General features: G+C 48.1%; 1 protein-coding gene across 10 annotated transcripts in view; it reads right to left on the bottom strand.

Annotated features, from left to right (window-relative positions):
- Positions 1 to 23,957, bottom strand: part of FANK1 (fibronectin type III and ankyrin repeat domains 1) — a 112,188-nt gene that overhangs the window by 25,671 nt on the left and 62,560 nt on the right. For 9 of the 10 annotated variants that reach the window (XM_021072601.1, XM_021072603.1, XM_021072604.1 and 6 more), the window contains 2 exons: positions 15,207 to 15,384; positions 6,227 to 6,351 (listed from right to left, as the gene is read on the bottom strand). In XM_021072601.1, the coding sequence (XP_020928260.1) occupies positions 6,227 to 6,351; positions 15,207 to 15,384 (303 nt within the window). The remainder of the gene's footprint in view (positions 1 to 6,226; positions 6,352 to 15,206; positions 15,385 to 23,957) is intronic. The other variant, XM_021072606.1, reaches the window with a different exon arrangement.

The following is a 23,957-nucleotide window of genomic DNA, read 5'->3' as shown; positions in this document are numbered from 1 at the left end:
TCCAGGACCAGATGGCTTCACAGGTGAATTCTACCAAACACACAAAGAGGAATTTACACCCATCCTCCTCAAATTTTTTCAAAAGATTGAAGACATTCTATGATGCCACCATCACCCTAATTCCAAAACCAGACAAAGACACCACCAAAAAAGAAAAATATAGGCCAATATCTTTGATAAATATGCACACAAAAATTCTCAACAAAATTTTAGCCAACCAAATCCAACAACGTATAAAAAAGATCATACGCCATGACCAGGTGGGATTCATCCCAGGTGAACAAGGATGGTTCAACATATGCAAATCAATCAACGTCATACACCACATTAATAAAAGTCAAAAACCACACAATCATCTCAACAGATGCAAAAAAAAGCATTTGACAAAGTCCGACATCCATTCAGGATAAAAACTCTTACCAAAGTGGGTATAGAGGGAACACACCTTAACAAAATCAAAGCCATTTATGACAAACCCACAGCAAATATAATACTCAATGGAGAAAAGCTAAAAGCCTTTCCACTAAAATCTGGAACAAGGCAAGGATGCCCACTCTCACCACTGCTATTCAACATAGTACTGGACGTCCTGGCCACAGCAATCAGACAAGCAAAAGAAATCAAAGGCACCAAACAGGAAGAGAAGAGATAAAATTGTCACTGTGGGCAGATGACACGATACTATACACAGAAAAGCCTAAGGACTCAACCCGAACCTACCTGAACTGATCAATGAATTCAGCAAAGTAGCAGGATACAAGATTCACATTCAGAAATCAGTCGCATTTCTGTGTACTAACAATGAAATATTAGAAAGGGAATACAAACATACCTTTTACAATTGCACCCCCCAAAAATCAAATACCTGGGAATACACCTGACCAAGGAGGTAAAGGACTTATATGCCGAGAACTACAAAACATTAATCAAGGAAATTCAAGAAGATGTAAAGAAATGGAAAGATATTCCATGCTCCTGGGTTGGAAAAATTGATATTGTAAAAACGGCCATACTATCAAAAGCAATCTACAGATTCAATGCAATGCCTATCAAATTATCCATGACATTTTTCACAGAACTAGAACAATCCAAAAATTTATATGGAACCACAAATGACCCAGAATCACCAAAGCAATTCTGAAGAACAAAAACCAAGCAGGAGGCATAACTCTCCCAAACTTCAGGCAATATTACAAAGCCACAGTCATTAAGACAGTGTGTGTGGTACTGGTACCAAAACAGACCTATAGACCCAGAATAAACCCAGACACCTACAGTCAATTATTCTTTGACAAAGAAGGCAAAAACATAAAATGGGAAAAAAACAGTCTTTTCAGCAAGCATTGCTGGGAAACCTGGACAGCTGCAGGTAAATCAATGAAACTAGAACACACCTTCACACCATGCACAAAAATAAACACAAAATGGCTTAAAGACTTAAATATAAGACAAGACACCATCAAACTCCGAGAAGAGAACATAGGCAAAACATTCTCTGACATCAACCTTATGAATATTTTCTCAGGTCTCCCAAGGCAATAGAAATAAAAGCAAAAATAAACCCAGTGGGACCTAATAACACTGACAAGCTTTTACACAGCAAAGGCAACCAAAAAGAAAACAAAAAGACTACTTAGAACGGGAGAAAATAGTTTCAAATGATGCAACGGACAAGGGCTTAATCTCTAAAATATACAAACAACTTACACAACTCAACAGCAAAAAAGCCAACAACCCATGGAAAAATGGGCAAAAGACCTGAATAGACTGTTCTCCAAGGAAGATACACAGATGGCCAACAACACATGAAAAAATGCTCAACATCTCTGATTGCTAGAGAAATGAAAATCAAAACTACCACGAGATACCACCACACACCAGTCAGAATGGCCATCATTAATAAGTCCACAAACAACAAATGCTGGAGGGGGTGTGGAGAAAAGGGAACCCTCCTACACTGTTGGTGGGAATGCAAATTGGTACAACCACTATGGAGATCAGTATGGAGATACCTTAGAAATCTATACACAGAACTACCATATGATCTAGCAATCCCACTCTCAGGCATATATCCAGACAAAACTTTCCTTGAAAAAGACACATGCACCTGCATGTTCATTGCAGCTCTATTCACAACAGCCAAGACAGGGAAACAACCTAAATGTCCATCCACAGTCGATTGGATTAGAAAGATGTGGTATATATACACAATGGAATACTACTCAGCCATAAAAAAGAACAAGATAATGCCATTTGCAGCAACATGGATGGAACTAGAGACTCTCATCCTGAGTGAAGTAAGTCAGAAAGAGAAAGACAAATACCATATGATATCAAGTATCTGGAATCTAATATAAGGCACAAATGAACCTTAACACAGAAAAGAAAATCATGGACTTGCAGAATAGACTCGTGGTTGCCAAGGGGGAGAGGGGAGGGAGTGGGGTGGTTGGGGACTTGGGGTTAATACATACCACCTATTGCTTTTGGAATGGATTAGCAATGAGATCTTGCAGTGTAGTACTGGGAACTATGTCTAGTTACTTATGATGGAGCAGGATAATGTGCAAAAATAGAATGTGTACATGTATGTGTAACTGGGTCACCACGCTGTACAGTAGAAAAAAAATTGTATTGGGAAAATAACTATTACATAATAAAAAAGAAAAAATATATATATATTTAAAAAAATACAGAACGGATGCTGCCCGTGGTGAGGACATCCATGAGCACCTCCCTATCTGGACGGCATCCATCAGGCAGGACCACAGGAGGGGACACCTGACCAGTGGCGGGATGCAGAGGGGTCTTTGAGAAGCCATTGCTCATGCGCTGTGAGAGGGTCATTTAGCTGCAGATGCCCCGAGAGATATTAAAATATGGTGATAACACCTTTCTTGGTGAAATTTAAGGCTCTATTAAAAGCAGTGAAAAAATGATGAGCTCACTGGAGAAAATATTTGCCAATTAACAAGCAGCAGCTGTTTTTCTTTCTTTTTAAGGGCCCAACTGATTAAAATTGCATGCCTCATTTAAGCAAGAGTCTCGTGTACTGTACCTGGGCCGGGCGGGGTGGCGGGGGCGGGGGGAAGGCTGAGCATCCTTTATTCAAGCAAGTACATGCTTTTGTAATTCATTAAAACACTTTCAAACTGAATGCAAATTATCAAGCCACAGAAGCATTTTCATTTGTTTTATGTAATGTGCCCCTTTTTAATTCTTTGTTTAGCATGATCGGACGCTTTAAGAGAGTCTGCTTTGGATATTACAGGAACAGCAGCATGAGCGAGCAGAGCCAGGCAGAGGGAAGGGTATGACCTTTAGCGCCCGGGAGAGGGCCCTGAGGCCCAGACTGTGTCTGGCTGCAGTCACGTGTGCTGTGACCTGCCCCCGGAGTCAGGCTCACAGGGTCATCACCAGGAGCCTCCAGCACGCCCTCACCCCCAGAGGGGGCTAGATCTAATCACCCACAGGAGCCACGGACTGCAGTAACAAATGCCTTGGGCCACCAGACCAGTTGTCCACGGCTGCCTCCTGGAAGCCAGCTCTGCCAGGAGAAGGCATACCAGGCCCATAGGCACAGCCGTGTCAGCTGATGGGCTGAGCGCTCTGGTGGTTCCTGCCTTACTAGAAGAGCTGCAAACGGTGCACTGACTCCACGGAAACTCTGGCCAGCAGGCCCCAGAGCCCCTGGCTGGGGGGGTGTGGTGTTAAGCACGCCAGTGGCCCCCTCTGCTGGGCTCTGCATCCAGGTCCCCCTCACCTGGTAGGCCCAGTACCTTCCCAGCCCCCAAGAGAAGGGAGAGCAGGCTGAGACAATCAGTCGTCCTCCTCCTCCTGATGCTGCCTCGGGCCTTTCTGTCTGCTCGTTAAGGATCCATCCAACTGTGTATTAAGGACCTTCTTTTTTTTTTTTAGATAAGTTTCTGGTTTTATTTTTTTTTTTTTTTTTTTTTTGGTCTTTTTTTGCTATTTCTTGGGCCGCTCCCGCGGCATATGGAGGTTCCCAGGCTAGGGGTTGAATCGGAGCTGCAGCCACCAGCCTACACCAGAGCCACAGCAACTCGGGATCCGAGCCGCGTCTGCAACCTACACCACAGCTCACGGCAACGCCGGATCCTTAACCCACTGAGCAAGGCAGGGACCGAACCCGCAACCTCATGGTTCCTAGTTGGATTCGTTAACCACTGTGCCACAACGGGAACTCCTTAAGGACCTTCTGTAACTAAATGGGACCGACCCATCACGCTGGCTCTTTAGGGGCACAGAAGTGGGGTGGGGACAAGAAGAGAATCCAATATGTCAAATAAGCAGCAAGGGAGTTCCCGTGGTGGCTCAGTGGAGACAAACCCGACTAGTGTCCATGAGGATGTGGGTGTGATCCCTGGCCCACTCAGTGGGTTAAGGGTCCAGCATTGCTGTGAGCTGTGGCGTAGATCATGGACACGGCTCGGATCCCGTGTGGCTGTGGTGTAGGCCCACAGCTGCAGCTCACTTCGCCCCCTAGCCTGGGAACCTCCATACGCCGCAGGTGCGGCCCTAAACAAACACACAAACAAAGGCGCTTTACTAGAGGAGGAGAGACTTGGTTTTGTGCTGGGGAGGAGCTGAGTGCTGGGCAGATGGGGGGCGCCACAGAGGAAGAGCCCCCAGCAGAGCTCTGCCCTGAAGTGGCTCCACAGGCCCAGCAGTGGAGGGGTGGGGTGGGTGTAGGGGGGCGGGGGTGTGGAGTTGCAGGCAGGCTGCAAGGAGCTGAAAGGAGGCCTGGGGGCGCTTCCCGCCCGAGTTCCCCTCCAGACTCCCTCTGCCACCCGTCCTTCTCTCCTGCCCGCTCCATCCTCAACTCACTCACAGCCGACACACATTCTGCCCAACACACATTCTGCCCTCCTTTCTTGCCCCTAAAAGCCCCAGGAGCTCAGGACCGTCCACAGAGAAGCAAAGGCGCTCGGCCTCGCCAGGTGCAGCCCCAGGCCCTCTTGCCTGCCTCTCCACACTGACCACGTCGCGTCGGCATCGCCTCTGAAATCCTCTTTCTCCCTCCACGCTAGCTGAGCACTGTTTGGGGGTGTGGACGGGGTCACCGCCCTCAGCTTTAACTCAGTTCTCACTGGGCTACCCCAAGCCCCCATCCCCAAGGCCTTGTTTGCATTAGGGATGGGAGCTGTTTTAACGATTCAACTCAAAATCTGAGCTGTCCTTCATCCACACACAAATGTCGGGAGCAAGTGCCTACAGGACACAAGTCACAGAAAAATGCATGTAGGAACAGAAGCCAAACGCTGTATTGAATCAAGTTTTAAAATAACTCACAAAAGAAAGATTCCCCTTGCGCCACCAAAAAAAAAGGTCTGTTTGCAGCAGGTGGGCCGGCAAGAAGGCGTCTGACCCTTTCAGTCCTCACAGCGGCGTTCGAGTTCAAAGACAGCACTGCAGACCCAGCCCCTCTACAGTGGCTTAGAACACCTGTCCCTCGCATCTGCCCTGGGCCGAGGGTGCGGCCTGTCCCCCTCCCCACCTCGACCTGTGGTTGGAAGCTACACGGTTCCTGCTTCCTCTCCCACAGCATCCCCAGGAATCAGACGGCGTCAATCACGACAGATACACTGAAGTCATCCCAAAGGGACCAAATGCCAGGTGGGCCTCTCACCTGAGGACACCCGCAGCCTGTTTCTCTGTGTGGGGACTCTTGCTCCACCCACACCCCGCTGGCCCTTTTCCTGAGAAAGGTGACTCCCTCCTTTTTTCTGAACAGACCCTCCGAGGGCAGCGCTGGCACAGCTCTGCTGTTGCTAAAGCACAATTAGCTGTCCCTCCACTGTGGCCCCAGGCCTGCCCGGGAGCAAAGTTATCACAGGGTTTAAGAAGGGATCCCGAGGTCTGACCGTGGCTCAGCGGGTTACAAACCCAACTCGCTCCATGAGGACGCGGGTTTGATCCCCAGCCTCACTCAGTGGGTTAAGGATCTGGCGTTGCCGTGAGCCGTGGTGTAGGTCGATGACGGCTCGGATCCCGCGTGGCTGTGGCTGCGGCGTAGGCCCGGCAGCAGAAGCTCCAATTTGCCCCTAGCCTGGGAACCTCTATAGGCTGCGGGTGCGGCCCTGAAACAAAGAACAAGAACAGAATCGGTTCTGCTTCCCGGAGGCTGAGCAAAGAACAGAGCTCCTTCACCTTCGCCAGCTCATCATCTTTAGACGAACGCGTCTAGAAGGCTGCATATACTCACGGGTCGTTGACACTGCGACCACGGGGCTGTACTCGTACTCTCCGGAGGGGCTGGTGACCTTCAGTCGAAACCTGTACAGGGTCCGTGGTTCCAGACCTTCCACCACGTGCTTCGTCGCGTATCCCCTAGACGGGAGGAGACACAGGGCATGACGCCACCCGGGACTCGAGGCAGCAACCCGAGCGTTACGCCGGAGCGGGTGGAAGGATCTCTGAGTGTCCTTCACTCCAGGGCTGGTCTTGGTGGCGTCCATCGGTCACACCAGGCTGCCCCGCCCCAGCAGAGCACCTGCCGGGCGGCCACCCCCGCCCGGCAGGTGCTCTCTGTGCCGAAGTCCCCCCCCAGGGCCAACACCCATCATTCTGTACTTTGGAGAAAGGATCATTATGTGTCGCAAGTGGCAAAGCTTCACGTTAGAAAGCGCAGTGAGCAGGCCAATGGCACGTGTGATTTTCGGGCGGGTCTTGGAGAGGATGGGTGAGGCGGTCTAATTGGCGGCTGTTACCGATTGCAGGAAAGACCCTACTACAGGGGAGGATGCAGAGGAGAGGAGGCTGCCCCGCTGGAGAGTCAGGCAGCGCTCCCATCACACCAGGAGGTCAGGCTCGTTCAGGAAAACCCTTGCGGGAAGAGGGCGCGGAAGAGAAAGCTGATCCGAGACTGCGATGGAAATCCACACGCCTCGGGAGGCAAGGACTGAGTGGAATCATTTGGAGCCTACACAACAAGCACCAAGAATCGCAGGCAGGCAGTGCTGCTGGCTCGAGAGACGCTGGGACCCAGCAAAAGTGCAGAGACCCTGCCCCTCTGCCTGTGAGGCGGCCTGGGGGCTGCTTGGGCCCACCATACTTTCAAGGTCACCAGGGCTCCAAGGGGCCACAGAATCGCACCCCAATCCTCGGCTCCCCTTTGCTGCCAGAAGTCTTCACTGGGCCCCTTATGAACCTCCATGTCTCTCTTTCAGAGACCTCATCTAAATTTTTCTTTCCCTGAACCCAAAGACCTGATTTGCGAGGGGGTGGAGGGAGTGTGTGTTTGAGGAGGTACTATTTCCAGTGCTTTCTTCTCTCCCACATCCGCATCAGCCCAGCCTTTGTCGCCTTTCAGGACACTCCCCACAGCTCCCCGGGCGCCAAGCTTACCATCACTCTCTCCATTCTCCGTTTCTAATTTTTCTTTCATTTTCAGCAGACCTGTGCAGAGGCCAGAATCATACTTTGGGATTCACAGTTCACCTTTCAAAAGTGTTTACGTGAGACCTAAATATGACACATCAATCCCTTTCCAGGCAACTCAACAAACCTGTCCGGTACCCATGACTTGGGAGGTGCCGGGAAGGAAGGTGGGGGATGCAGCCCCAGACCAGCTCAGGGCTGAGATGGATCCGTCCGCTCCTGCTGGTGGGGGCACGCAGAAGGGCAGTCAGGGTGGCAGCTGGGTCAGGCTGAAGTGACAGTGCCGGGGGAGGGGGGCAGCACCAATGATAAGGGCTCTTAGGAAAACACGGCTTCCTTCTGGGCCGGGTGGGTGGGCTCACACCTCACCCATCAATTCAACAGCCTCACCCACTCACCCCAGCACCCACTGGAAAAGCCGTCTCTCCCCGCAGACACGGCGCAGCATCAGGCGCGTACCTGAGAGGCAGCCCAGCCCTTGGTCTGGGGGAGGAGCATGCTTCAGGAGAGTTTCTAAGGCCCCAGAAGGCTTCTAAGGTCTAGCTCCCAAACTCACCCATCAGACACATAATTCCTCCGCTGGGAGGGCGAGCAAGGAGAGCGGGGGCCCCAAAGCGTGTCCTCCATGGAGGGGCCTCTGATGCAAAGTGAGACACGGGGTGAGAACTTCCCGAACAGAGAGGCAGACAGGGCGGGGGAAGGAGGGACGCGGGCGGTCTGAGAAAGGCAGGCTGGGTGAGAAGGACCTGGAATCGTGGGGGGATGGACGGGGCCGGCGAGAGCAGAGAGCGCTAACAGAAGGATCTGGTGCCCCGGAGAGCGGACAGGTCTGGACTCGCTCCCGAGAGAAGTCCCGGCTCAGGGACCTAGAGAGCCACTTTCAGAGACCTCGGCCCTTTGTGTTTCTCTCCCTTCATTTTTTATTCAAAATGAAAAAACTGTAAGCTGGAGTGAAGTCCTGAATGCTCAGAGATGCCTTTCTCGCATCACCAGTTACTTCAGGCACCAGAATCTACATGACTTCGCAGGCAGAGCGCTGACAGCGCCAAGAAGAAGATGAGGGTGTCGGGGCCCTTTGAAACTGGGCAGGACCCTGTGGGCTCTTGGGCACAAAAGCCTTTCTGTGCCCCCCCCCCCATTTCTTCTTCTGGGAAATGGGCCTCATTCAGCCTCCAGGCCCTTGCCTGAGTTCCCAAGGGCAGGTTTGAACAGTTGCTTCTCAGGGAAGAGAGGGGACGCAGAGACCGGGGAGGAGCCGTCAAGAAACAATGGCGCAGCTCCGAGGCAGGATCCCGCTTCCTCCTCAAGGGATGCGCAGAACAGTACCTTTGAGCTCCTCTGCTGAACTAAAACCCCCAACAAATGGAAGATGTGGCGAAGCAGCCTTCACTCCAGGACCACCAGAACCAGGCCAGAGGCCACTAAACACCAGCTCTGAAGAATGCAGGCTTTTGCATCTACCATGATCCCTATCTATGGCCTATTTTCTATGCCAAAGCTATACAACCACCTCCTCAGCTCTCCCAAGGGAGGGCAGAGTTTTTTGGGCACTAGCTTGCTGTGGTCCCCTTTGCCTGGCAAAGCAATAAAGCTACTTGTTTCTCCACCCAAAACCCTGTCTCCGCCTATTTGGCACCAGTGGACAGAGCCCAAGGCTCAGCCACACCTTCTGACCTTCATCTGTGCTCCCCTGCCTTCTGCAGGAGGACGCAGCCTCCCTAACTGATGCCGTCTTTCCTTGCAGCGCATTTCTTTTTACCAGAAGAAGTTGTGTTTGTCAAGGTGGCCTCCAGCTCTCCTCCCATCCTTCAGGTGTACATTTCATTTCCCTCCTTTAGAGTCTAGCTCCTCCCCCCAACCAGGTGAGCTGCGGCAAAGGCCTGCCATGCAATTCTGAGCCGGCCTTAAGATGACTGACAGCTTCTGATCTTGCCCCCTCAGAAGGCAGCCTCCGTGTGAAGATGCTAACTTCCCCACTGGAGGGAGGGGCGAACCTGGTGAGAGTTTGGAAGATGCCAGACAATAAAGGAAAACACCAGAGCTCAGTCGGCCATCCATGTCCCAGCCACTCCAGCCGAGGCATCAGCCACATGAGGGACGCCATGTGGATTCCTCACCCCCAACAGAGCCACACCAGCCAAGACCACGTGGAGCAGAGACAGGCCACCCCCACACTGCTCAAACTGGAGAATCACGAGCAAACAGATGATTACTTTACACTCTGAGCAAAACAGCTAAATTTGGACTATTTTGTTATGCAGCAATACCTAACTGATACACCACGTATCCACAAAGAAGAAACTATAATAAAGACAATGAAGAAAGGATACCAACAGCCTTAAAAAACCAAAAACTGAAGTGTTGAAAATAGATATAAATAGGAGTTCCTGCTGTGGCACAGTGGAAACGAATCCAACTAGGAACCATGAGGTTGCGGGTTCGATCCTTGGCCTCGCTCAGTGGGTTAAGGATCCGGAATTACTGTGAGCTGTGGTGTAGGTCGCAGATGTGGCTCGGATCCTGCGTTGCTGTGGCTCTGGCATAGGCTGGCGGCTACAGCTCCAATTAGACCCCTAGCCTGGGAACCTCCATGAGTACAGCCCTAAAAAAGGACAAAAAGACAAAAAACATATAGAGAGATATAAATACATTTACCATGAAAGGAAAGGCCCTAAGACTGAGATAAATTTTCAGAAAAACTATGTGGTCTAAGCAATAATAACAACAATAAACCCAAATACATCAGCTTGGAACAAAGCAGCCATACGAGTAGGTGGATTTTATCATTATATGAACATAGGTCCACGTCTATAGCTATCTGAGCCATAGAACCGGAGCCTGCAATTTGCGGCATCTGAAAAGGTCTTTTGGAGCTCAGTGAGACTATCACGTCCAAACCTCAATGGAATTCAATTGCCAGGTGGCAAAGACTTAACATAGCTTTAGACCGAAATAAAACCCAAAGTGCCCCCAATAAAATCCAGTATTGCTAAGTATCATAGGATCACCATGAAGCAAATAGCATGAAAAAAAGCCCTGGAAAGAAAAATCACAGAGCCGCCTTACAAAACAGATGCCACGGGGCAGGGTGATGGAGGCTGGAGGCTTTCATCAGTAGAGATGCCCAAGGAGAGGACCAGAGACGCAGCTGCCAGCCCCCCCCCCGGGTCCTCCCCAGTGATGGCCGCACAGATGCGGGCATGTTTAACGGGAGCGGTTCATCAGACCCGTGGAGAAGCAGAGCTTCACGCAGACCAGGCAGGGTAGCTTGAAGGTGAAACAGTCTCAGAACCCTTCCACAGCAGAGGAAATACACCAAAGAATGAAGCACACCCTTATTTTGTTATCAAAGCAAATATTTGATGCCAGAGCTGAGCAAACATGAAACACAGCCAAGTACGGACATGCCCAGGGACTCAATGACCAGACTTCTCTTCTCTCGCTGTGTCCCCGCTCCCAGCACTCCAATCCCGTCTTCTGCTGAGGACTCGGAAATCCGTTTCTCCAGCCCAGCCTCTCCCCTGACTCATTCTTTCCCAGCTGCCCCTCCTTGGCCAAAACCATCTGGATGCCCACTAGTGCCAAGACGGGCTTGGGTTCCACCCCTAGTCTCTGTTGTTCAAGATGCTCAGGCCAAAACCCTTGGTGCCACCTGTGGAAGACTGGCCTGTTGTTCAGATACTTGGTGGCCTCCTCAGGAGTCTAGATGCCAGTGCTGCTAAGCTCAGACACAGCTGTAGGACTTGCTCTGAGCAATGAAGTAGGCACAGAGGGGCAGCGTTTCATTCTGGGTGGAAGCTTCTGGAAACAGGGCACCACACTCTCTGCCTCCACTGCCACCATGACTGGCAGCATCCCAGCAGAGGCCACTCCACCAGCCAGGATGATGGGGAAAGGACAAGATGAGCGGAGGTGACACACAAAGGGTGCTCGATGTGGGACATAAATGCCCCACATAGACCACCACTGCAAGTCACTGCGCTTCCGGAGCTGATGCTTTGCATGGCCCGTGGCCAAGCCTGGAGGCCTCTGCTGATGCTGCCTTGACAATCCTCCTCCTCTCCCACCCCACATCCGATCCCCCAGCAACGCACACCTGAAGTCAACCACCTTTCACACTCTGTTATTGCCTCCATCAATTACTGCAAAAAAAGCTTCCCAATGAGCCACTCCCCCTCCAGCTGCTCCAGCCATCCTGCCTCCCCACAGCCTCTGCCCCACTCAGCGGCCAGGGTCACCCTCAAAGGGTGTGACCACCACGGCCCTCCCCGGTGCCTTTTCTATCTCTCAGAGCATCAGCCCCCAAGCTCCCAGGGGTTGCCCCCGTCCCCACGCCAACCCCATCCCCCCTTGGCCTTCTCATTGCCTTCACTCCTTGATGTTTCACCTGCTGTGTCTCCTGCCTGGAACGTTCTTCCAGAGATGCACGGGGCTCCACACCCGCCTCACTGGCTTCTCAGCTGTCACCTGCTCAGTGAAGCCTTCTTCCCCTCCATGCCAAGCTCCCAAACGTTCCCCCACTTTTCCTCCTTGGGACTCCGCCTTCTGACGCTCTATTTTTACTTATGTATCTTACTTAACATGTGTCTTCCTCATCACGAGGGAGGAATTTTGTCTGTTTGTCCAAGGCCACACCTCCAGCATCCAAAACAGTGCCTGGCACGTGGCAGGTGCTGATGGAATAAGTGAAATGCATGATATGGGTACCAATTACCATAGGAACTTGGGGAGACAATAGCAAGAGCTTCTCAGTTGAGGCAGAATCTGACATGGACGGAAGAAAGGTGGAGGAGGGGAGATCTGTCCCAACAAGGAAAAATAGCTGAGCATACATGCAGGAAAAGTCAAGACATATTTAAAGGACAGTAAGCAGATTTTGTTGGAGGGTTTGTGCTCAGAAATAAGAAACGGCAAGAAAGGCAGGTTGCTGCAAACGGTGAAGAGCAGCCAGTGTTGGTCTAAAGAGTTTGACCTTCATCCTTTAAGCAGGGGACACCCACGGGAAGACAATCGGACAGAAAGAAGATTAAAAAGAAAAGTGATCTCGCAAGATAGAGGGAAGCGATGTGGGCAAGAAGGACGCAGCCAACTCAACAAGCAAAGAAGCTGGGCGGCTAGAGGACCTGCGGATCCAGCAATGACCAGTCAGAAAACGGATCCTACATGCCACCTAATAGGGGAAATGCCACGGCCCCACGCAGGAAAGCACAGTAGAAGCCTGCAAAGGGAAAACCCACAAAACTGGCTGTGAGAAGGAGAGCTCCTGTCTGAGGCGACAGCACTGACTCAAGACTGACTGGGTGGGAAGAGGAGCAGAAACAGACAAGGCAAAAAGAGGCTCTTAAGTCCACAAGTCCAAGGTCAGATGGTCTAATTGCTTTTTTAAAGAAAGGCATTTGCTAGTTTTAAGGATGCCTCTGGAAAGTGACACAAGGGAGAAAAGGGGTCGAGTTTAACACGGTCTAATTCTGCCACCTAGTGTCGAGATTCATGCCAAGTCTCAGAGGCAAGGTGGGCATCTCAAAATCCTGCTTAGAGATGGGGCCCTGTCAGCTCCCAGATGGCCCCGCAATGCCAGGCAACCGTCCAGGTGAACTCCAGGACCAGAGAGCACTCTGGGGACAGAACACAGACACATCCGGCTGGAGGCCCGTGGACATGGTTGCTGGTCATCCAGCAAAGGCGAGGCGGAAACAGGAAAGCAAGGAGTACCCAGGCAGCCCCACCCAGCGTGCCCAAGTATGGCTCATGGCACAAGGGAAATAGACAGAAAAAATGTCTTTTTCTCTCTCCATAGAAATACTTATTAAACCATCATTCATGCTCTTGGAAACTACCTACCAGAGAGTAACACATGATTAAAATAACATTTCAGGAGTTCCCACTGTGGCTCGGTGGGTTAAGCACCTGACCTCATTTCTGTGAGGACAGGGGTTCAATCCCTGGCCAGGCTCAGCAGGTTAAGGATCCGGCGTTGCCACAGCTGTAGCATGGGTTCCATCCTTGGCCCAGGAACGTCCACGTGCTGAGGGCATGGCCAATGAGTAAGACAAAATAAAATAAAACCCTATCTGTGTCTCGTATTTGGTCTCATCCTGAAACACAGTCACTCGGCCATCAGTAACACTGTCAGAGGGAGAAATAAGGGTTGAAATGAAAATAAAGGAGAAAATGACTTCCTGACGATTCCTGCTGCACTTACTTCTTCATGCAACAAGTATTTCGAGGGCCTCCTGCGTGGAAATGCAGTGAAGGAGCTGGAGATAGAGCGTGAAGCAAGAAGGAATCTTATCTGCCTTGTGTAGAGGGTTTTTTTATTTATTTATTTATTTGTTTGTTTGTTTGTTTTTTAGAGCCGCGCCTGCGGCATGTTGATGTTCCCAGGCTAGGGATCTAATCGGAGCTACAGCTGCCAGTCTACGCCAGAGCCACAGCAGCGCAGGATCCGAGCTACGTTTGTGACCTGCACCACAGCTCATGGCAACGCCGGATCCTTGACCCACTGAGCGAGGCTAGGCATCAAACCCGCAACCTCATGGTTCCTAGTCGGATTCGTTCCCACTGCACCACAACGGGAACTCCCTTGTGTAGAGTTTAGATGTTGGTGGGGAAGCAGAAAATGAACAGGCAAACAGTACAAGGTCCCTGGCACAGCTCAATGTCATGAGGCGAACGAAAGAAGGTCGTGACAGAGAGGACCGCTGGGCAGAGGAGGGCTACTTCAGGTGGCCTCTGGAGGAGGGCAGTCTTGGACCTGATATTTGTGTGGTGTGAAGACGAACAGAGGGAAATGCACTCAAGGGGACGGCAAAGAGAAAAAGGCCCTGATGACTCGGTGATTGATTGTACAAAATGATGTCTTGCTGAGTGGATAGCAATGGTACTTACGAAAGTCAAAAAACCTGGAAAAAGGCCGGGGCCAAGGGGTCAGATAGAAAAAATTTATGGAGTTCCCATCGTGGCTCAGCAGAAGCGAACCTGACTAGCATCCATGAAGGGGCAGGTTCGATCCCTGGCCTTGCTCCGTGGGCTAAGGATCTGAGGTTGCTGCGAGCTGTGGTGTAGGTCTCGGATGTGGATTGAATCTAGCGTTGCTGTGGCTGTGGTGTAAGCCAGCAGCTACAGCTCTGATTTGACCCTGGGAACCTCCATATGTTTCGGTGCTGCCCTAAAAAGACTGGGGAGAAAAAAAAAGCCAACAGATAAACTTAGGGCACAGGGAAATTTACTCAGGATGCCTGATAACTTATACGGGGAAAAGAACTGGCAAGGAATGAGTATACGTGTATGCATGGCTGATTTACTTTGCTGTGTGCCTGAAATTAACACAACTTTGTAAGTCGACTACATTTCAGCAAGTTTTTTTTTTTTTCAAGAAATGTAAAAAGAGAAGCCCTGATGGAAGCTGAGAAGTCAGGTTGGTTGGAAAGAGTGTTCACAAGTGAACGGTGGGGTGACCCGTGGTCGGCAGTTGTCACATCTGTGACCGAAACAGCCTGATGGAAACGACATCCGACTCACCAAATGCTCCTTGGAGTCTGTCTCTCTGTTTTGCATTTTTAAAAATATACCATTGGAATATTTCCAATGCCTATGAAGCTCTCAAAAGTATAGGAGGTTTAATTTCAAAGGGACCACGACGGCTTACTTTCCAAAAACCATTGTTCATAAAAAGCCTGATTGCAAATGATGCAGACTCATTCTTTTCCTTCATTTCAAAGTGAGTCTTCCTGGAGACAAGAGAACACCTTCCAGCTAATCAAGAAATCAAAGCTAAATGGGAAGCAATTCAATATTGCACCTACGTATAAATGATACCGTAAGTGTGCATTTTGGGGTCTTCCTCTTCGACAGAAAACCTGAACCACTGCTCCTGGGGTCCTTGCCGTCTCGCTTTCTTCTCCAGATCCCAGTATAACTCAATGCTGTGATGAGTCACTTTGCCCACAACAGGTGGATGAGGCTTTGCGGATAGAGTGATTTCTAAAAATAAAATAAAAAATAAAAAGACACAGCATTTCAGGACTCTCCCACGAGCATTACAGCTGCTCAGAGATCAAACTACGTCTTCCCACACGTCAGGCACACGTACGTGGCTCCTCCCTGGGGCTCAAGGAACATGGAGAAAGTGCGAGTGATAGAAAATGCAGCAGATGCGCTGAGCCAGCATCTTCCACAAGCAGATCGAACCCATCAACATTCGAATTCACCTGCGGACCCTTCTCAGAGGCTGGTTAAGGTATGAAACCAAGCAGTTTGCTGTTTGAGCTGCTGAAACTCCATTTGCTACAAGCATCCTTCTGTAACCTGGTTGGTAGACAAAGCCACCAAGCAGATGATAGGACGGGCTCAAGTGTTTGTGTCACGGATGACAAAAGGTTGGTATCTGTTCTACATAAACAGCTCTTACAAACCAACCAAGGGAAAAACCACAGGCCAATAAATAACAATAACACCAGGCAAAATTCAAGCAGCAGACAAATATAGCAAAAATAACAACATCATTTCCACAAAGACACTCCTATTTCCCAGTGGCCCCAGAAATTGATAGCAAGGGGGATACAACTTTACATTCAGTCAAGACACTTAAAGAGAGACGTCATAACTATGAGAAGGGGCAATGGGAGTTCCTGCTGGGGTTCAGCAGGTTAAGAGCCTGACACAGTCTCCGTGAGAATGCGGGTACGGTCCCTGGTTTTGCTCAGTGGGTTAAGGATCCCGTGTTGCCCCGAGCTGTGGCGTCGGTCACAGAGGTGGCTCAGATCCGGCATTGCTGTGGCTGGGGCGTAGGCCTGCAGCTGGGAGTCACCCCTCGCCTGGGAACTTCCACATGCCACAGGAGCGGCCGTAAAAAGAAAAAATATATATTATTTAAAACATAAAAAGTGACGACGGAGGGAAAGAACACATACACTAGTGGTGGGGAAATAAGAATTCGAGCTGTTTTTAGAAAGGAATACGGGAGCATGTATTGAAAGGGAAATACCACGTGCCCTCCTCTCCCATGTGCCACTCCCTGTAGGCCAGTCTCAGGACCTTTATCCGCTATGGTTGTTGGCCATAAAAAGATAATACTGCCAATTACGCAAGTGTTTCTCAGGCCTTGCTCTTTGCTCATCACTGGTCCAAGCCCATAACCCAAGACGTCTACGCATATGTTAGCCCGGCACCGGGCACAGACGGCCCGCGTCCAGTGGCAGGCTCAGGACAGAGTCGGAACCCTCCCTGCTAGGCATCGCCCCTCCAAATCTGGTACACGGGTATCTAGAAAATGAATTTATTGTTACTTTTTTTTTTTTTTTTTTTTTTTTTAGGAGTTATCCAAGTTTCACCACCCACAGCCTCTCATGAACGAGGCCTTCCTAAAAGCACAGCCATGGGTGGCGGCGGCAGCCAGGCTGGTACCGAGGCACCACGTGGCACCACGTTCCATGCCCCACACGGCCAAGGTTAGTGCCCCGAGCAGCAGTGACAGTCTGTGTCCTCTGCTTGGAAACATAGCTTGTCAAGAGGCAAAGCTCCAGCGGGGCAAGCGCTGCCTTTGGCAGAAAAACCATCAAAGCCAGACGGGACCCGAGGGGCCCACACAAATGAGTGTCCTCATTAGCTGAGAGCTGATGTTTTCTGAGGTGGCCAAAAAGGAAACAGTGGGCCAGACCAAACAGGATTGGTTTGGTTTTCAGCCAACCTAGAGTCCCTTGACGGGCGTGTTTTAATCCTTACCACGTTGCAGCCATATACCATAGCTGGTGTTTTCTCCTGGGATAAAGTCTGGCATTTTTTGTCCTGCTAATACACATATCTGAGGATGTCAGTTTCAGGATGGATCCTAAAATATACATACGGACAGGTCCCTAGCCAAAGGACAAACATCACTGTGCCAAGGAAACAGAGGCCCAGGTCCGCTCTGAGCCTCCAGAGGAGGTGACAGAAACGGCGGGTCACAGGCCACTCCTGGGAGGAGAACAGCAAGTCATGCGGCACTTCCTTTGTGCCAGGGCACTGTTGTGGATGCTTTATTTATTCGCTTAATTTCCACTATATGGTATATGGGTTTTTGCTATGGCCATTATAAAACAATCTCAGGGGGAGTTCCCGTTCCAGCACAGCGGAAACGAATCCAACTAGGAACCATGAGGTTGCCGGTTCGATCTCTGGCCTCACTCAACGGGTTAAGGATCCTGCATTGCTGTGGCTGTGGTGTAGGCCGGCAGCTGAAGCTCCAATTCAACCCCTAGCCTGGGAACTGCCATATGCCGCAGGTGCAGCCCTAAAAATACATAAACAAATAAAACAATCTCAGACACAGAGAGGTTAATTAACTCGCCCGAGGTCACAGAGGAGTAACTGGCAGAACCAGGATTAAAACACAGGCCGAGGGGCCAAGGAGTCCCAACTTTAACCTTGTCCCACAGCGCCTCTCAGGCACAGACACCTAATGTGGGGGCCTGGGGTGAAAGACCTATTGGCTCAATCTCCAGAGTTCCTCTAGCCACTCCTTTGAAATCAGGTTTAAACTCTGAACCCACTTGAAACACAAAACGTTTTAAGATGAGCAAAAGAAGAAGAGAAAGGGGCGAGGAGGACAGCCAGGTAATTACTAGGAGTCAAGTGTGGGGCGTGGCATGCAGGAGGGAGTCAGGGCAGCTCCCTTCCGGCCAGGAGTCCGGGGGTGGGGGGGGCTCCCTCAGGAACGGGGTCCGTAAGAAGGAAGATACGATGGTCTAGAGAGACCTCAGGGAGCCAAGAGGCAGAGCGGCTCGGGGACATTCACGCCTCGACACTGGGAAGGGATCCGAAGCCAACCAGATGCCTCTCCGTGCTCAGCATGGAAGCGGAGGAGGGAAGGGTTTCGAACGTGGGCGAAGCCGTGAGTGAGGGACGCGCAGATAAACCTGAGAGGCTGGTCTGTACCAGGGCAGCGGGTACGCTCCCTATCAGCAAAGGGTGCTCACTTGAGTTTACTACCAATACACCAACAAGTCCCTCTGTGCTTCGACTGCAGGTACGCTCCCTATCAGCAAAGGATGCTCACTTGAGTTTATCACCAATACACGAACGAGCCCCTCTGTGCTTCGACTGCATCTTCCTCGAGCCTCACGGAGAAGCTCCAATCGCAGGAGGAGGTTACCCATCCCCAGGACGACAGCCCTGCCTCTCTCTACCCTGGGACTTGCCCACCTGCAAGTATAAACACACCTTTCCTAAAGTGCCTACAATCAACATTTTAAACAACTCTAAAGCTCACCTTACGCCTATTTATTTAACCGGGATGTTTATATCCATATTTGTATTTATGTGTATAAGTATAAACACTATCTTGACAATGGTTTTTTACAAGTTTTATGTTTATACAACCCACCTACAAACACATAGACAATTTTTTGGCCACGCTCACAGCATGTGCAAGTTCCCAGGCCAGGGATCAAAGCCGCACCAAAGCAGTGATCTGAGCCACGGCAGTGATAATGCTAGATCCTTAACTCGCTGCATCACCAGGGAACTCCCTGTAGACACAATTCAGATGCTACTTTAGATGTAGCTTCAGAACTCAATGTTTTCCTAATGATAAGTATCAGATCTTTAAAAGGCACCTTTGCTTATTTAAGTCTGATAAACAGTATCCAAATTTAACCAATCACATCCGATGACACAAGCTCAGGCATAAGTTTACTTTCACTTTTCTAAACATTACTAGCAAAAAGAAGAAAAAAGCCTCACTTTCAATTTTGCATGTTTCCTTTACACAACTGGTTGGATCTTTGCATTGTGACCAATTTTTCTTACCTAAAAAGTTTTTCCAGAAGAGAAGAGACTGGCAGTTGCCAGAGGCAGAAGTGGGGGAGGGGGGTCAATGCCAAATGGGTGAAGGGGGGGACAAGAGGTACAAACTGCCAGCTATAAAATAAATTAGCCTTGAGGATGTGATGTCAGCAATGGTGACTCTAGTTAGCACTGTATTGCGTATCTGAAAGTTGCTAAGAGGGAAGTTCGTCATGGCTCAGTGGTTAACGAATCCGACTAGGAACCATGAGGTTGCGGGTTCAATCCCTGCCCTTGCTCAGTGGGTTAACGATCCAGCGTTGCCATGAGCTGTGGTGTAGGTCACAGATGTGGCTCGGATCCCTCGTTGCTGTGGCTCTGGCGTGGGCTGGCAGCAACAACTCTGATTAGACCCCTAGCCTGGGAACCTCCATCTGCCATAGGAGCGGCCCAAGAAATGGCAAAAAGACAAAAAAAAAAAAAAAAAAAAAAAAAGTTGTTAAGAGAGTAGATCTTAAAAGTTCTCATCACAAGAAAAGGAAAAATGTTTGTAAATTACATGGTGATGGATGTTAACGAGACTTATTGTGGGGATCATTTTGCTATGTATACAAATGCAGAACCATTATGCTGTTCACTGGAAAATGCTATATGTTAATTAAAAAATAATATACAATATAAATATACAGTTTTCCCAACAATGAAACAGGGAAAACAGTAACAAAAGTATAAGGCTGATCTCCAAAGGCCGATTACATGAGAATTTATGTTTGTGTCGAGAACTCTAAAAGCTTTCTGTAACAAAGCCCTCATGCAAATCTGACAGATAAAACAATTTTATGCCCCTCCTGCCATTTGTCAAGTAGTAAATAATCTGAACATGAAACACAGAGGGCTTCACACACTGTCACTCTTCAGTCCCTATGGTTACAAAGATGGCATAAAACACGGCTCTCGAATTCGCTCGAAAACTATTGTAAAAAGCTATCATTTACAAATTATAGGTTTAAGCGCCGAATACGACAAGGTTTAAATAAACCACGGTGCCCTATTTAGGCCTCCGCATTCTAAAATTTTAAATATGTAGGTTGTAATAATATGATACTGCAGAAATGTACCAGCCCCATAAGAGGAGGCTCATGAGATGAGTCATTAGACCATGACTCGGGATCTTAATGATAGGCAGCTGAGCATATTTTAAAAGCTACCGAGAGAATCTGTGGTCATGATGGGTACTGGCATTAGCAGTTGTGATTAGTATCATGCAAGGCAGGAAATGAGCATCAGAGAAAGCAAATATGAGTATGCTCGTAATAAACACGCAGCACCACAGAAGCAGAAGGGTGGTTTCCTTGGCCTTCCAAAGACACCTGCACACTTACTGAGGTCAAATGTCATTGACAAGGGACATCTGCAGCCTGCCTCTGGTGGCAGATGGTCCATAATGACGATGACAGGACACAGTGGGGTGCTATATTAGAAACAGTGGTGGCTGCCCCTCAGAGCAATTCATCACGCTAGACCATGCATGTATAGCAATCATAAATCAAAAGCATATTCCAAATCAAAAATGGCATGGAGATCATAGCCATGCCTACACGTTGCATTTCGAAAAGTACCCAAGAATATGGTGGTCATGGATACATATTAAAGAAGGAGTTTTTCAAATATCACAATAGCCATGCAGTGGTGACCATTTCTCCTTTCACTTAAAAATGAAATATGACAGTTAAAATGAGTTTAATTCCACCAAACTCCTCTTTAATTCCACCGTCATAAAATGAATCCTATAAAACCCTCACAGAGGAAAAGACCAAGGGCAGAAGTAGATAATTGAAAAATGTTTTCAGTGGTAACTACAACTGAGAAATGCTTCAAGTTTCTACTAACTTTAAAAGAGGGGCAATAACGCGGAGGTACCATGTATAAAATGGGGTGAAAAACATGCAATGGTAACACGTTGCACTGTTTCAGACTGTGATCAGACCGACTTGCGGTTGCCAGTGGGGAGGGCGTGGGATGGCGGGGGAGTTCGGGGTTAGTAGATGCAACCATTACATTTCGAATGGCTAAGCAACGAGGTCTTGCCGTACAGCACAGGGAACTATGTTCAGTCTCCTGGATGTGTAACCAAGTCATTCTGCTGTGCAGCAGAAATTGGCACAACACTGTAATTTTAAAAAACAGGAAAAAAATAAATACCCGTTATGCAAGGCAAAAAAAATACTGTGATCAAACTGGCTTATACCATACATCAACCAACCAACCTTTCATGAAAGCAATTTGGCCATACTCAAAACAATGATTATAAAAATATCCCACCTGGTGACCCTAATCCTAGAAACTCAACCCAAGAAAATAATTCAAAACCAAAAGACAGGTCTAAAGGCTCAAATGTTTTTATACTGTGTGCTTTCGCTTATTAAAAAATTTCAGACATACCAAGTAGAAAGAATAGTGAATCCCCCTGTACCTGACACCCAAATTCATCAATTATCAACAAGATTAGGGCCAGTCTTATTTCATCTATGCTTTTGCCTACCTCCATCCCTCCCCCACAAGGCTAAAACCAAAGTTTTGAAGAACAGTTAATTTACAATATTGTGTTATTTTCAGGTGTACAAACTGATTCATATATAAGTTATATATATAAATAATAGAATTACATTATAAATGTTAAATTATATAAATAGTAACCTCAAGGACACCATAGAGCCTGAGTACCTTATTCTTTAACCAGTTTCTTTGTCTTTTTGCTATTTCTTGGGCCGCTCCCGCGGCATATGGAGGTTCCCAGGCTAGGAGTCGAATTGGAGCTGTAGCCACCGGCCTACGCCAGAGCCACAGCAACGCGGGATCCGAGCCGCGTCTGTGACCTACACCACAGCTCACGGCAACGCTGGATCCTTAACCCACTGAGCAAGGCCAGGGACCGAACCCACGACCTCATGGTTGCTAGTCGGATTCGTTAACCACTGTGCCAGGACGGGAACTCCCTTAACCAGTTTCTTATCAGCAGACTAATACCTGCTTTTGTTGACTAAAAAAAAAGTGTGTGTATATATATATATATATATATATATATATATATATATATATAATCCTGTTCAGATTTTTTCCATTATAGGTTATTACAAGATATTGAATATAGGTAATTTCCTGTGCTGTACAGTAGGTCCTTGTTGGTTATCTATTTTATACGTAGTAGTGTGTCCATGTTAATCTCAAACTCTTAATTTCCCCCCATCTCCCCCACTATCTTCTTGGGTAACCAAAAGCCTGTTTTCCATGTCTGTGCATCTATTTTTGTTTTGTAAATAAGTTCATTTCTATCATTTTTTTAGATTCCACATGTAAGTTATATGATATGTCTTTCTCTAACTTAATTTACTTAGCATGATCATCTCTAGGTCCATCCATGATGTGGAAAACAGCATTATTTCATTCTTTTTTATGGCTGAGTAGTATTCCATTGTATATATGTACCACATCTTTTTTTTTCTCCCAAGATTTTTCCTTATTTTTTTATTACTCAATGAATTTATTACATTTATAATTGTACAATGATCATCACAATCCAATTATATGTACCACATCTTTATGCATTCCTCTGTCAATAGATATTTAGGTTATTTCCACACCTTGGCTATTGTAACTAGTGTTCATTAATAGCTAAATTTAATGAGACTTCACCTTCTATCAGACTGTTCTAAGAAACATATATATATAATTTAACCTTCATAGCAACCTTAGGAAGTACTAGAATTCCCATTTTAGAGATAGACCACAGACGTTCCCTCCTAACTCAGTGGATTAAGGATCTGGCATTATTACTGTTGTGGCTCTGGTTACAGCTGTGGCACAGGTTCAATCCTGTGCCCAAGAACTTCTACATGCCACAAGCGTGGCTGTAAATAAATAAAAGACCATAGGCACGCGGAGATCACATAACTTGCCAGGGAGGGCATCCAGTATGCAGCAGAGCAAGAATTTGAACCCAGGCAACATGACCCCAGAACCATGCCCTTGAGGGCTCTTTGTATGCTACTACCTCCCTGGGTTTAAACACATAGATAGGTAAATGATAACATAAAACCCAAGAGAACCATTTTAGCATCAATGATAGCAACAAAAACTGCAAACGAGATAAATGTCCAAGAATATAGAATGTGTTATATACACCGCAGTACATCATTTAAATGCAAAAGTATTTAGCCACTAAAAAACCACACGTGGAAGAATACTTAAGTATGTTTGATATGCTAAAAGGAATACGAATTTGCACAGACACTGTGATTATAATGATAAAATCTACAGATGCACACGGACCGAAGACAATTAGAGTGGTGGAATTACGGCTGATTTTTTCAGTAAATTTTAATGCTGTAATAGGATTGAATAAGAAAAACATAAAATGGCATATTTTCACTCATTCTTACTGAAAACAAAATCAGCTAAAATAAACTACCAGTCTAGATTCTCTTCCCTGAGCTCGTACGGATAAAACACAAACAAGCCAGACAAAAAAATAAAAAGAAACCAAGAATAAGTCAACATGGAACCTTCATAAGACATTTCAATTAGTCTCTGGTTCAATTTATTGACCATTTTGGTGTCAAGCAAAAGATATTCCGCTTCACATTTACTGACGAGAAGTAAGTGTACACCCACTCATCCAGCACGTAGGGGGGACACCGAGGACGACGTGCCCCAAGGGCATGGGGAGTGGGTATCAAGAGACCAGCAGGGAACCTTCCACCCAATCCAAACTGAGGCGAGCCACTGGGAAAGGG

The sequence above is a fragment of the Sus scrofa genome, chromosome 14 (genome assembly GCF_000003025.6).
Source record: "Sus scrofa isolate TJ Tabasco breed Duroc chromosome 14, Sscrofa11.1, whole genome shotgun sequence".
NCBI lineage: Eukaryota > Metazoa > Chordata > Mammalia > Artiodactyla > Suidae > Sus > Sus scrofa.
This window is presented reverse-complemented; position numbering and strand designations above follow the sequence as displayed.